General features: G+C 35.0%; 1 protein-coding gene across 1 annotated transcript in view; it reads right to left on the bottom strand.

Annotated features, from left to right (window-relative positions):
* Window positions 1–12,606, bottom strand: part of MALRD1 (MAM and LDL receptor class A domain containing 1) — a 241,736-nt gene that overhangs the window by 132,173 nt on the left and 96,957 nt on the right. The window contains exons 23-26 of the mRNA XM_017817063.1: window positions 12,112–12,222; window positions 11,042–11,255; window positions 6,329–6,576; window positions 3,016–3,313 (exon numbers count right to left, since the gene is read on the bottom strand). Of these exons, the coding sequence (XP_017672552.1) occupies window positions 3,016–3,313; window positions 6,329–6,576; window positions 11,042–11,255; window positions 12,112–12,222 (871 nt within the window). The remainder of the gene's footprint in view (window positions 1–3,015; window positions 3,314–6,328; window positions 6,577–11,041; window positions 11,256–12,111; window positions 12,223–12,606) is intronic.

Here is a 12,606-nt window from a genome sequence, read left to right as displayed (position 1 = left end):
TTCTTCTTCCCTGACCCTGGTGTCAGCAAAACTGTTCCTCTCACATATTCTCACTCCTCTCTCCACCCACAATTGCTGTTGTGCAACAACAAGTACCTCAAGTGTGTTAATGCAGAGGTACTGCCACCATTACTGATGGCCTCAGCCCTGGCCAGCAGCAGGTCCATCTTGGAGCTGGCTGGCTTTGGCTCTGTCAGACACGAGGGAAGGTTCTGGCAGCTTCTCACAGAAGTCATCCCTGCAGCCCTCCTCCCAGCCCAAAACCTTGCCACGCAAACCCAATACAGAAACAACTGCAACTTTTATGAAGTTCAGTGTGACCAGGGTCTGTCCCTGGGCAGGTGTGGATACAGGTAGCCCTTCACACAGAGCAGAATCTAACTCAAGAATCTTACCCCACTGCAGAGACACAGCAACAGGCATAAATAGCATTGTCAGAACAAAACTGTCTTTGTATTTTCCTACACATGGTACAATTGTGGGACATGAGCAAAAACTGATGTCCCCCCATGCATCACTGTTCATACAGTGAAAAGTTGATAAGGGCCAGGCTAAAATGATATTTATTGTTTCTCAGGCCCAGCAATTTAAGTGGCTTTCAGAGGCTTTCCACTTCAGCTTTGCTGTTGCTAAGCAACATCATGAGGACAGTCTACAATAACCTGTCAGTTTACAGAAAATGACAATGCTAACTTTCAAAAATATTTTTTCTAGCTGTCCAGTGATTGCTTTCAGCCTTTAAACATTATTGCATACTTTTCTGAAAGAAATAACCACCTTATAATATATTTTTGTTAATGTGTAGAACTTCAAAGTTTTTATATAGAGTCAGGGAACAATCCTCCTGAACAGTGAGAATCTCTGTCACAGATGGGAAAAGTTAATAACTCAATTCTATTTAGTCTCTGCATAACTTCCATTGCCAACATCCATTTCTCTATGTGCAGAAGTAACAAGCACAGACCTTCTTAGTATATTTGTCTTACACAGCAATATTGTTCAATAAGATTCAGTAGATTCTCCCTTGCTATGTGTGTTATGAAGATAATTTACAAAAAAAAAAAGACATTAAAAACGAATTGTATTAGAATAGACCTCAAAAACTACAAATCTCTCTCTTGGAGAGGAAACATTTTAGCTTAACAACCATTCTCCCTAGCTGGAGACAAGAAAGGAACAGATCATCTGAGGATGATGTTCATCATCCTCGGAAACTTGAAAAAATTTGATAAACGGATAAAAAATCTTTCACTTTTGGCTAAACTTCCCTTTGCATATAAGCAGATAAGTCTAAGAGTCTGCATTTTTGCAGCTGATCATCACGGTCACTCTAGTTGGTTCTAGTTAAAAAAGTTGCATCGCAGAGCACTTTTCACAACTTCCAGCATGCATTTTGTCACTGTTCAGAGCACTTCTGTAGGTATGCTCCGGTTTGTAAGCACACTTTCTGAGCAATGATCCAAACAGATATCACTGCTAAATGGTAGCTGTAAGTTGAACCTCTCAGTGGCTGATGTAAACTCTTATCCGGGACAAGAGAAATTTGTTGATATAGAAAAAATGGTTCACCATAAGGATGAATTTACACCATTACCTCAAAGTGTTGTGAATCTACAAAGTTCACAAAGTACATCTTAGATGAGATACACCAAGAAATCAGTCTCTGGTGGCTCTTTCCTGAGATTTTAGTAGCTTTTTTATTATATATATAATAAAAGTGTTTTGGAACATCCTTTACTATCAAAACCAAAGCTTTTAAAGCTTCTAACATTGCCACAGGGACTTGCATCTACCATTAAGAGGATAGAGCCTGAATACAACAAAAATAAAGAATTAGAAATCTTGGTTAGTGTTCCTCTTAGAGTAATGTTCATATAAAGCTGAACTTTAAAATAGCAATCTCATTTGCAGTAAATTCCTATGACTTGTTTAGCAGAAGTAGGAACACAATACTATGTACTGTAACTGGCACCTTATCAGAGAGATGCCTAGAACCTTTGCCTGTATCTTTTCTGTGTATCTTCTGTGTGAAGTACAGTGTAATTTATTGGGTTTGATGCAGTCTCATCAGTGTTATTTCTCAATGCCTGCGCAGTGCTTAATGATATCCTAAAGGGGAAGGCTACCCATTAGCAGCAGTAACAAAGCAAAGCAGCTCACATAAATTAATGATTCATTCTCCTGGTAGTCCATGACATTGGGAAATATTAACTTTATTTTATTGATCAGAAACACAGAGAAGTGAGATAAAATGACTCTCTGCAGCCATGCAGGAAATTTGTACTAGGCCCAGGAAAAAACTGCATCTCCTAAATTCCACTTCAGGGGTTTACATTTGAGTAGCTCTGTGATAAATGTGGAAGGAGGAAAAAATATCGGTCCTGTTCTGTCAAAAAGAGTTTCTCCTTCATCATTTGTGTCCAAGCAAATAATGGTAATGAAAAACATCAGTGCTTTCATGAGTAGCTCTTCCCTTGGTGTTATTGGGATCCATCCCCATCAGAACTTTATTATTTCTGGTGTTTGCTGAATCTTATTTCCCTTGAGTAGTAAGTGAGGATGGTGCAAATAATTGTACCAATGTTGGCACCACACCACACAGGAAGATGGATGTGGTGCCTAAACAGTATCAATAGCAATTCCCACCAGCCAAAACTATTAAAGCTTGCTGGCCTTATTGCAAACTATCCATATTGGCTCTTTCCCATTCAGTTTTTTTATTTTAAAATAACTACATTTTAAAACTATTGAAAAATAAATCCTACTAAATTAACCAAGGTATTGTCTAAGTGAACATCACCACACAAGAAGCTTCACAGGTGTTAAATCAGTACCCAAAAAATTACTTCATAATTACTTCATAACATATTCTTATTAGAATTTCATGGATTGCCTAAAAGCATTTTCGTTTCTACATGTCTTTATTCTATTTCTCTTTTGAAGAAGAGACAAAGAAATGAAAGCATTGCTGCTATTCCTTCTTTCTAGACTTACCTACACACAGCAAGAACATACCTATTGGAGGCAGCTTTGTGGGTTCTGCTGGTAAAAACTCCTGCAATGGTAAGCACTCCTTGGAAAACGTAAGGTCATCGAGTGCTATGCCATCTTTGGGACCGTTTCCAGCTATGCCTTCAAAGATAACTTGAAAATCTTCGTTTCCATTTCCAGCCAGCGTCAGTGCCTTGCGCTGCCAGAAATTTCCCTGGTTTCCGGTAAGATTGAGAAGAATTCTTTCATGTTTTAATGTAGTTCTTTGGTAGACAATCAATGATCCAATGTGAGCTCCGTACATATGGTAATAGAAAATTATCTGTAAGCAAGAACAAGAGTATCAACTATGGAATAGGCGACTTCAGACACATTCTGCTCTTGTATTTACACTAATTCTTAAACTGAGCATTACTGGTTACATTCACAATATCCCTTAATTTTATCGATTGAAAAACAATTTAATTAAAATGCACAGAAAAAGACTTACTAGTGGCAATTTTTGAACTATTCTGTAAGCCAAACTTTGAAGCCAGCACTAAAATACTCAACAGTTGATCTTTCATCCCTTTGAATAACTATTGCATGTAAATGTAAATGAATTAAAATACTTAATAAGGAAACAGAGGAATAGAGTAGTGCCATTTACAATATGGGAAGCAACTCAGTTTACTGAACAATTATCTGGTTATAGATGTGTTTGTGCCAGATTACAGAGTGTGTAATTAGAAAATAACCTAATCTATAATGGGAGCAAATCTTCTAAATGCACAAATGAAATAAAAATCTAAAATAAGATATAAGATGTCCTTGGATTAGAAAACAGTGATTTATTTATTTTTAATTAGAATGAGGAAGACTAATTATGAAGCACAAAAGTAACACCAAATAAATACAGAAAATAAAACAAATCACTGTGAAAATTCTTCACCATTAATTACACTCTAAGTCATTTCCAGTTCAAAAACAACAAAGGAATACTTGTATTTAGTCAAATTAATGCTTAATCTAGTTCATTATCTTGTTTCCGAAAAAGATAAGAATATTTCCAAAAATCATGTAAGATCCTGAAAGAAGGTAATTCATGCTATCATATATGCTATCATGCAATATATATCATATCACATGTCTAAAGCCCAAATTTCTTCCCAGCATAATGCGTGGCACAAGCCCTGAAGTATGAAAAATCTTAACTTACTTATTATAGCTATAAAAACATAATAGCAGATATTATGATATCTGTAATGCCATGTCTCTTTGTGTTACCCGGTGCTAGAGAATTTATAGGCTTCTGCAGTCTATTGCATTGCATAAATATACTATTTAAAAAAATCCCCTACATTTCTATTTAATTTATTTCCTTTAATTATTGATTAGCGAAACCACCCAGGGCTTTGTGTTCCAATTCTTTTGAAAGTTTTACTGTGTTTACTTTTAGAATATCTCCTGTGCAATGTAGTCAAATCTAATTTTTATAAGTCAGTTTTCTTACTTGGAAATATTTATACTCATCTGACATTTTCCTGTCCTGTGATTACTCTATTTCTCTTGAAATCCTCCTTTAAATTAGGCTTTTCTTTCAATATATGTGTATATCTTTAGATAATATAATGTTTTCACTTTTTTTAGGATTAATCTCTTTCTTTTTACCACTGCTGAATTTTGTTTGCTTTCTGTCATTAAATTCTGAGCAGATATTTTCATAGAGTTTCCCACCACACAACTCCTGACAGACTTCAGTTCTTTTCAAAATTACCAGACTGTATTTTGTATATTTTCCTTTCCTTTATGGTAATTAAATTATACTCCATCCCTCTTCCCTGACCCCGAATATTTCTTTCTGTACTTCACATTTACCTGCAACACACTTATCTCAATTACACTGAATGATTTTATATATTAGAGTCAACATACTGTCTATTGCAGTCATTTCACGATATATCGTGTAGGAGTAATATCATCTTGCTAACAGCTATACTCAAATTTCGTTTTAAGCATATATCCAAGTCCTTTCATGGCTGGGACCCCACATTATTCAAACTTGAATTCATGTGAAATATTCATTCCCATACTTATTTGCTTTTCATCAGGACATAGGCTAGCTCTCTAGTCTTAGTTCTACAAGTCTCTCTGGATGTTGTCATTCATCAGTTGGCTACTTAATATTTTCAGGTTTATCCTGGAGAATTTATAATAGAGTTTTGAAAGAATTATAACAATTGGTCCCATTTGTAAATACTTTTCTCATATTGAAATAAATTGGAAAGATTACAATTCAAAAATTTACAGAAAATATAGTATTTGCAAAAACATACAACTATGAAATGCTTCCTACTACACATAACATAAAGAAATTGCTGATATTAATGACATCATTCATGCTTTCTATTAATATTCTTAAATTCCCTCAGAATCACAAGGTGTGCTAAATGTTTCTGGTACTAATTACAATTAAATTTAAGACTTTTTTTCAACACCATCTCTTTTGGCACCACAGTCTGCAACAATGGTGCTTCAACACTGGCTTGAAGAAGCACTCTTTATAGAGACACCAGAAGTACCAGGCTGGTATCTCTACACAATGTTCTGCAGTGAATAATAATTCAAAAAAGATACATAAGGGTTATTTTTTAACACAACTTTTGTATTACTCCACAATAATATATAAGTATATAAATATATGATTTTCTTATGGGTTGAAGTTTCCAGATAATATAATTACTTATCACTGATGCTTTGATGCAGAATTCTTTTTCTATTGCAGATATATTTTGACATAGTCTTACTTTCTACTTAGGCTATTTTGCTTGGATTTCTATTCTTTTGAAGACGAAGCTTTGTTTGTGAAAGTCTTGTATACAGACAAAAGATTTTTGTTCGTGTATGTCCCTTTATAGTTTCTGATGCATATTTGTTTTCTCTACATAAAACTTATCCCATTGATGTAAATGTACATTTTCCATTGATCTGAAAGGGCCTAAGATCCCATAAGTCTACTGTAATATATGGTGTAACATTTGCTCCACTAATAACACATAGCAAGGAGTAAAGTACTTTAAGAGACTCTCTGATCTGCTAAGATGAAGCTCTGGGTCTTGAAATAATTTTTTTCATTAATACAATATCATTTACCAGAAATTTCACTTTGCTTGGTCAAATACAAAGTAAGTTTCATAACTGATCAGAACCTTCAAAAAGCACTATATAATGTCATAAATAGGACTGACTGTTTCAGAGGAATTATTTCAGTGATCACTTTATTCATTTTATGAGTACTATTTTGATGCAATCTAGAAATCAAATTCTTTATTCCTGGTAATACCCCACCCTCATGTACCTTGCAGTTTTTATTCCTTCTGCTTAGGACAGGACTGGAAATCCTAGCTTTCTGTCCTGGCAGCTGAAAAAATGAACTCTTTATAAAAATATAATGACCAGATGGCTCTTGCAGTGTATGATCAGTAGCTGGTCCAGTGCCCAATTTTGGTGTACTGCTAGTTCTCAGATTCCAGTCAAAATCATCATTTTCATCTTGCTTCCATCCACAAAGATCAAACTCAAAATTGCAATGCCCAATAGATGTACCTGAAAGACATTTGCACACACATGAGAAGAGATTTTTTTTTGGAATGTAATTAGATACATATACTGTATCCTGGTGAAGGGTCTGAAGCACAAGTCTGATGAGGAGTGGCTGAGGAAGCTGTGGTTGTTCAGCCTGGAGAAAAGGAGGCTCAGGGGCAACCTTATTGCTCTTGAAAACTACAGGAAAGGAGACTGTAGTGATGTGAGGGTCTCCAAAGTAACAAGGGACAGGATGAGGAGAAATGGCTTCAGGTCACATCAGGAGGTTAAGATGGATATTAGGAAAAATTTCTTTGCTGAAAGGATCGTCAAGCATTGGAACAAGCTGCTCAGGGAAGTGATTGAGTCACCATCTCTGAAGGTATTTAAAAGATGTGTAGATATGGTGCCCAGGGACATGGTTTAGTGGTGAAACTGGCAATGCTAGGTTAACAGCGGGATTTGATGATATCAAGGGTCTTTTTCAACCTATATGATTCTGTGATTATCTAGATTTCTCCTTAAGTTGTATTTAATGCCTAGAAAAAGAGGTAGTTGTCATAATGGTGGTTAATTTTCATATGAATCAACACGTGTGTTTTTTACCAATTTTCAAATCTTGAATGTCAAAACAGCAACCATGGTGAGTAAACTGTCCACGTAAATTATGGTGAGGTCAACTGCACCACTCTAGAAGTTTAAGCTCTGTATATTTTTCCCTCTATGCATCTATAAGTTAATTATAATGATTACCAAGTAAGACTAAAGTTGCTGAAATAAGCTGGAATTTCAGCAGAGCCTTGAAGAGACTTTTGACTGTGCCCTGAATATTCTTATTATTATTGCTGGAAAGGAAAGTGCTTTGAAGACAAATCTGGAAACTGTATCAATTATTTAGTCTGACAATATAAGAAATTACAAAAGCTCTCTTGCAAAATGTATACAAAACCTGAGCCTCTTCTGGGATCTGATAAAGTTCAGCCATTTCAAAGTAGCTTTATTTAATTGACAGCTGACCAGAAGCATCAGTAATGAGGCCAAGGATCTGGAATCTATGGAATCTACACACGTACTCAAAGAGTGCAGATAGCTACCTCAAAAATTTCAGGCTGAAATCAGATGAAATAATTTTTCCTTGTATTTTTCTCTCTTAAGGTCATAAGGTGAAAAAGAAGGTAGAAACTTTTTCTTAAAAATATGAACTATTTAGTAAAAATAGCTTCACTGCCTTTTACATTTGCCCTTTATGGCATATATGAGGCCGTAAATAACAATTAAATAACTGAAATAACAATTAAAATCATCCAAACCTGATGTGCTAAATGATATGATTATCTTTTATGAAAAATATAGACTGTGGTTTACCTCAACTGCCCATAAAATTGGTTCATCCTCATATTTTGCCATATGATTACTTAGTTACTTAAATTTCAGGATCCTTCTTTAAGAAATTCCTTCTGTTACTTAAAAGTTCCATCCTGAGTCAGTAAAACTCATGCATGCAACTGATTATTTTATTTTAAAGACAGGTTTTCAAGAATCAAGACCTTAACTCATGATCACGGAATGTCCCTGCTAATGCTGTAGATGTTTGTGTTACCTAAGCTAAATTTGGTTGCCCTTGTAGGATCTCTATAGTCAACAAAGAGAAACACTCATACCTATAGGACAATGTATTTAATCTAACTCAAACAACTGATTGTAAGTTGCACGAACTTCATCCTGAAAAATGAGTCACTCCACTGATGAAAAAGAGAATTTAGGCAGCCTGCTTAGATGCTTGAGTTACAGCAGATGACTGTGTTAACTTGCATGTTAAATCTTTGGTAATAGACACTTCTACAAGGAATTCTTACTAATGAAGTACAAAAACTAAGCTAATCCTTCTCTCTGTGGAGCAGTGACACAGGGCTGCTGAACTAGTTCTACTGAATGACAACTTAATAATTTAAGAAAAACTGTTAACTGTAAGACTGAATCATATTGATCACAAATGATCTAATGTATCTTTATAATAAACTAAATAATTAATTGGAGCAAACCTTTAGCTGTTTTAAGTCATATTATTACCAACAATGCCTAGATGAACAAGAAATGCAAACTATGGGAGAAGACCTGTAGAGCAAAACAGCTCTGAGTATGGATCATTCATTCCTTATCTAATGGAATAATTTCTAAACATTTGACAAAACAGTGTATCTGTTAAAACGTGTACTTAACTTATGTTACAGCACTGTTGTCATGCAACTATCTTAAGAGAGTCCTCCTCAAAGCAAATAACCAAGGGACAGGTCTCTTAATAGCAATATTTCAGCTTTATGAGGCATAGTTTATAGCTCAGCAGTACTGGCTTTATCCAGACATTGATAATTGGACTTGGTGAGTATAGTCTTGAGATGTAGTCCCAATGACATTATGGAATTTCAGGAATATAACAAAGGTTAGAGACTAGTCTCTTTCAATATGGTGCACAAAGATTTCCTTAACTAAGGTATGACGACTTCATGCACATAGCTCACCATATCTACAACTAGAGTTAGAAATCCAGGAATGACTACTCCTAAAAGGTGCTTTGGAGATGTCTAGAAGTTGTCTGTCTTCATGTTTTTAAACAAAATTGCTATGGATGGACAAAACTGCCCATCTCTTGTTCTCTGTGCTTTGGTCTATCCTGTTTTGCCCTACTAGAGCCTTCCTCAGGGTCTGAAGTTTGAGGTTTTCAAGCTACCATTCTATGGCTCAGCAGTGAGGAAACAAATATTTGATGGCTGGAATAAAGAAACCTTCATCAAGAGTGGAAATATGTGTTTCCTATCATTGTGCTCTTTTTGGAGGCAGCCTGCCTTATGAAAAAGCTGGAAAAAAAAGAACTAGTATTTTTCTGTTAGATATATTTTCAGCAAGTATTGTATGATGTATTTCTACATTATTAAATGTATAAGGCAGAGGTAAGATTAATAAAAGAAATGCCAAATTCTCTGGCATATTGTGGAATTTTAAAGCAGCATACCTATTTCAAAACTGAAGAAAAAATGAAAAAGAAAATGAAAGGAAAAATTAGTCTAACTCCTGATGTAAGCTATTGAATAAAGCACCACCAGACCTAAGAAAAAAGTCCTAATTGGTCGCCAAGTATTTACAGTACAATTAGATGCTATGAAATGGGATTACTTTTTTATCTGAAACAAAATACATGTTGATTTACAAGTTTCAGCCCAGTAATGAGCCATATGCCTTTGAAGCTCCATAATGTTTCACTGTAAAGCTTACAGTTTAAAATGCAGATGGGGAAATTTTTCTTTTTGAGAATTTTTTTAACTTTTTTTCTTTACTTAAAAATAACAATAAAAAACCACTTTCGAGGAAATCATTTACTTTGTGGGACTGTGTCTAGTCATCTTTTCCAATGGGAAATCAGAATAAAATCCTTACTTTAGTAGGTTGCAAAACTAAATCTCATCAGATTGTTTGAACCATTTTGCCTTTAATGCTTCAGTTTTTACTTGGCTGATGGTGTTTGATGGGAAATACAGACAATCTAAAATCTCAAAAAAAAAGTAAACAGTTTTTAAATATTTCAGAAAGTAAAAGCCAAAGCCTGAGAATCTTTTTCAATAAAGTAATTCCAGTTGAAACAGTCCTTATTTTTAATTACAGAAGATCTGAAGTGAATATCCCCATAAAGGTTAGTGATGTACCATTTCTGGATTGGAAATCACTGAGGAGTTAAATGAAAATAATTTCCAAAATAATTTGCAAAACACAGTCCCTTCACCCTTCACTTTAGATCAATAGAATGTCAGCATACTTTTGCTTCATAGAATTTGTATCACTGAGAATTTGATAAACAGTATTCATATTCTTCATAAAAATGAGGCACCTTTTCATATGGTACCAAATAATGTAGATTTGATTGTGTGAGCCTTTCTCACTATTGTAATAGAAAAAAAAAAGAAAGTGTTAATACCATATATTGTGATCCAGGAGGAGCCATTTGATGTGAAACATCATTCTTTGAATCAGATACTACATATGCTGTTTCCTGATACCTCTTGTAAAACCAATATTGTACAGTATTGAGATTAAAATGATCTGGTGAGAGACCTGACAATCCTTGAAATATCTAAGGAGGTAGGTCCGTCATCTCCCAAGGGTATTATGCTTCAAGTATTTTTTTTCAGTTTTAATACATTCTTTTCATATGGAAAGCAGGATAATTGTATTCTACTTTTAAAGACAGCTGCTTTCTGAGTTATTTTAAGAAATTCATTACCAGCTCTTTGTATTTTCTATAATGTGAGTTTAAATTAAATAATGGTAATTTCAAATCCTTAAAAGCCAAGGAATAGAACTAAATTATTACTTTAAGCAAATTATTCTTGTTTGTTTTCTTAGCTGATAAGCCGTCAAAAGTATTCAAGTAATAAAAATTCACAGCAGGCACAGTTACTTATGATAATTATATTAAAAAAGAATCCATTCTTACTGCAAATAGTAGGGCTTTCATCCGAGTTGTCTGCACAGTCATTTACAAAATCACACAGATTATTCTTTGGGATGCAGTACTTGTTGGCACATGTGAATTCCTCTGATGTGCATGGTTTGCTTGAGATGAGCAAAGGGGAACAATCTTCGAAGGTAATATCATCCACTGTCACGTCTCCCATGTAACTGATACCACGTTTTGCCCTGAAAATAACCTAATAAAAATTACAGAGGTATTACAGTAAGCCACTAATAAGGTATAGAAAAGCTTATACACACAACATGAGAAGAACAGAGACTTGTGGTTCTTGCAAATCTTAGAATATGAAATGGTCAGTTCTTCAAAGCTCAGTCCTACAAAAGCTTGTACTACAGCTTGTACAGATCTGTCACTATAGTTATTGAAGAGTCATCTTCTAACACTACCAAGAACCAAAAAAAAAAAAAAGGAAATAAATTAATAAACTGTGCAACATACATACCAGCCCTCACTCATCCTGAATTAATAGCAAGAGTTTCACCTACTTCTGCAAATTAAGTCTGAAAAAGAGTAGTCATTTATTCCCATAAATGTAAGAAGAATGTTAAAGTTTCATCAAAAGTCCATGACAGAAGTATCAGGTAATGTAACACTTAAAAATATGTTCCTGACTGTTTTTTCTTCATAAGACTACAACTAAGCATGGCAAGCATCTCTAAGGGTCTTGGGAATCTACTCTTATTTCAAAGCAAACATCACGCTCAAGATTCTTTTTTCAAAATGCAGATGTTTTTACTTACTCCACAATAAGGAGAAAGAAGTAGAATAGTTTAACCTAAGTTGGGTTCAAGGACAGAAGAGATTCTCAGTCTTAAAAATGGGTATCAGTCTGAGATTAAAGAGGAATGAGAAAGCTCCAAAAAACTTGAGTCCAGCTCAGATAACCACTCAGACAGACAGAGAGATGACTTTTGCTATTCAGATGAGAGATACATGTACGGGGCAAAAAGGGAAATGAGGAGGTGAAGTATGTATAATATAGAAGTACTGAAGCCAGCTGTGTAGGAAGCACATAGTATAGGAATACACACCTGAAAATTTGATCGAATTCCCAAGAACACTTCTGCTCTGTTCCACTGGGGACCTTGGCTGCCACTTTGAGTCCACAATTTAGAAGTCCTGTTACTGGTTTTACAGAGTACCTAAAAAGGGAAATAATTCTAGGTCACTAAAAAATATCTTTCCATTTCCAACTCACTTTAGGGTCCCTTAACTGTATACAAGAGTACGAAAGCATCCTGTACGTCTCATCTCCATACCATCATTAAATATCACAGAATTGTAGAATATCTGGAACTGGAAAGGACCATCAACTCCAAATCCCTACTCCTCGCAGGACAATCTAAAATGAAATCATATGACTAGGAGTATTGCCTAAATGCTCCTTGCACCCTGACAAGCTTGGTTCAGTGCCCACTTCCCTCGGGAGCCTGTTGCAGTGCCTGACCACCCTCTCAGTGAAGAACCTTTTCCTGATGTGTTGTCCAATGCAAACAGATATGCCAGCATAAGTGACTATATTAAGG

This window comes from Lepidothrix coronata, unplaced genomic scaffold, assembly GCF_001604755.1.
Source record: "Lepidothrix coronata isolate B3197 unplaced genomic scaffold, Lepidothrix_coronata-1.0 Scaffold59, whole genome shotgun sequence".
Lineage (NCBI taxonomy): Eukaryota > Metazoa > Chordata > Aves > Passeriformes > Pipridae > Lepidothrix > Lepidothrix coronata.
Note: the sequence above shows the minus strand (reverse complement) of the source record. Positions and strands in the feature narration are given on the sequence as shown.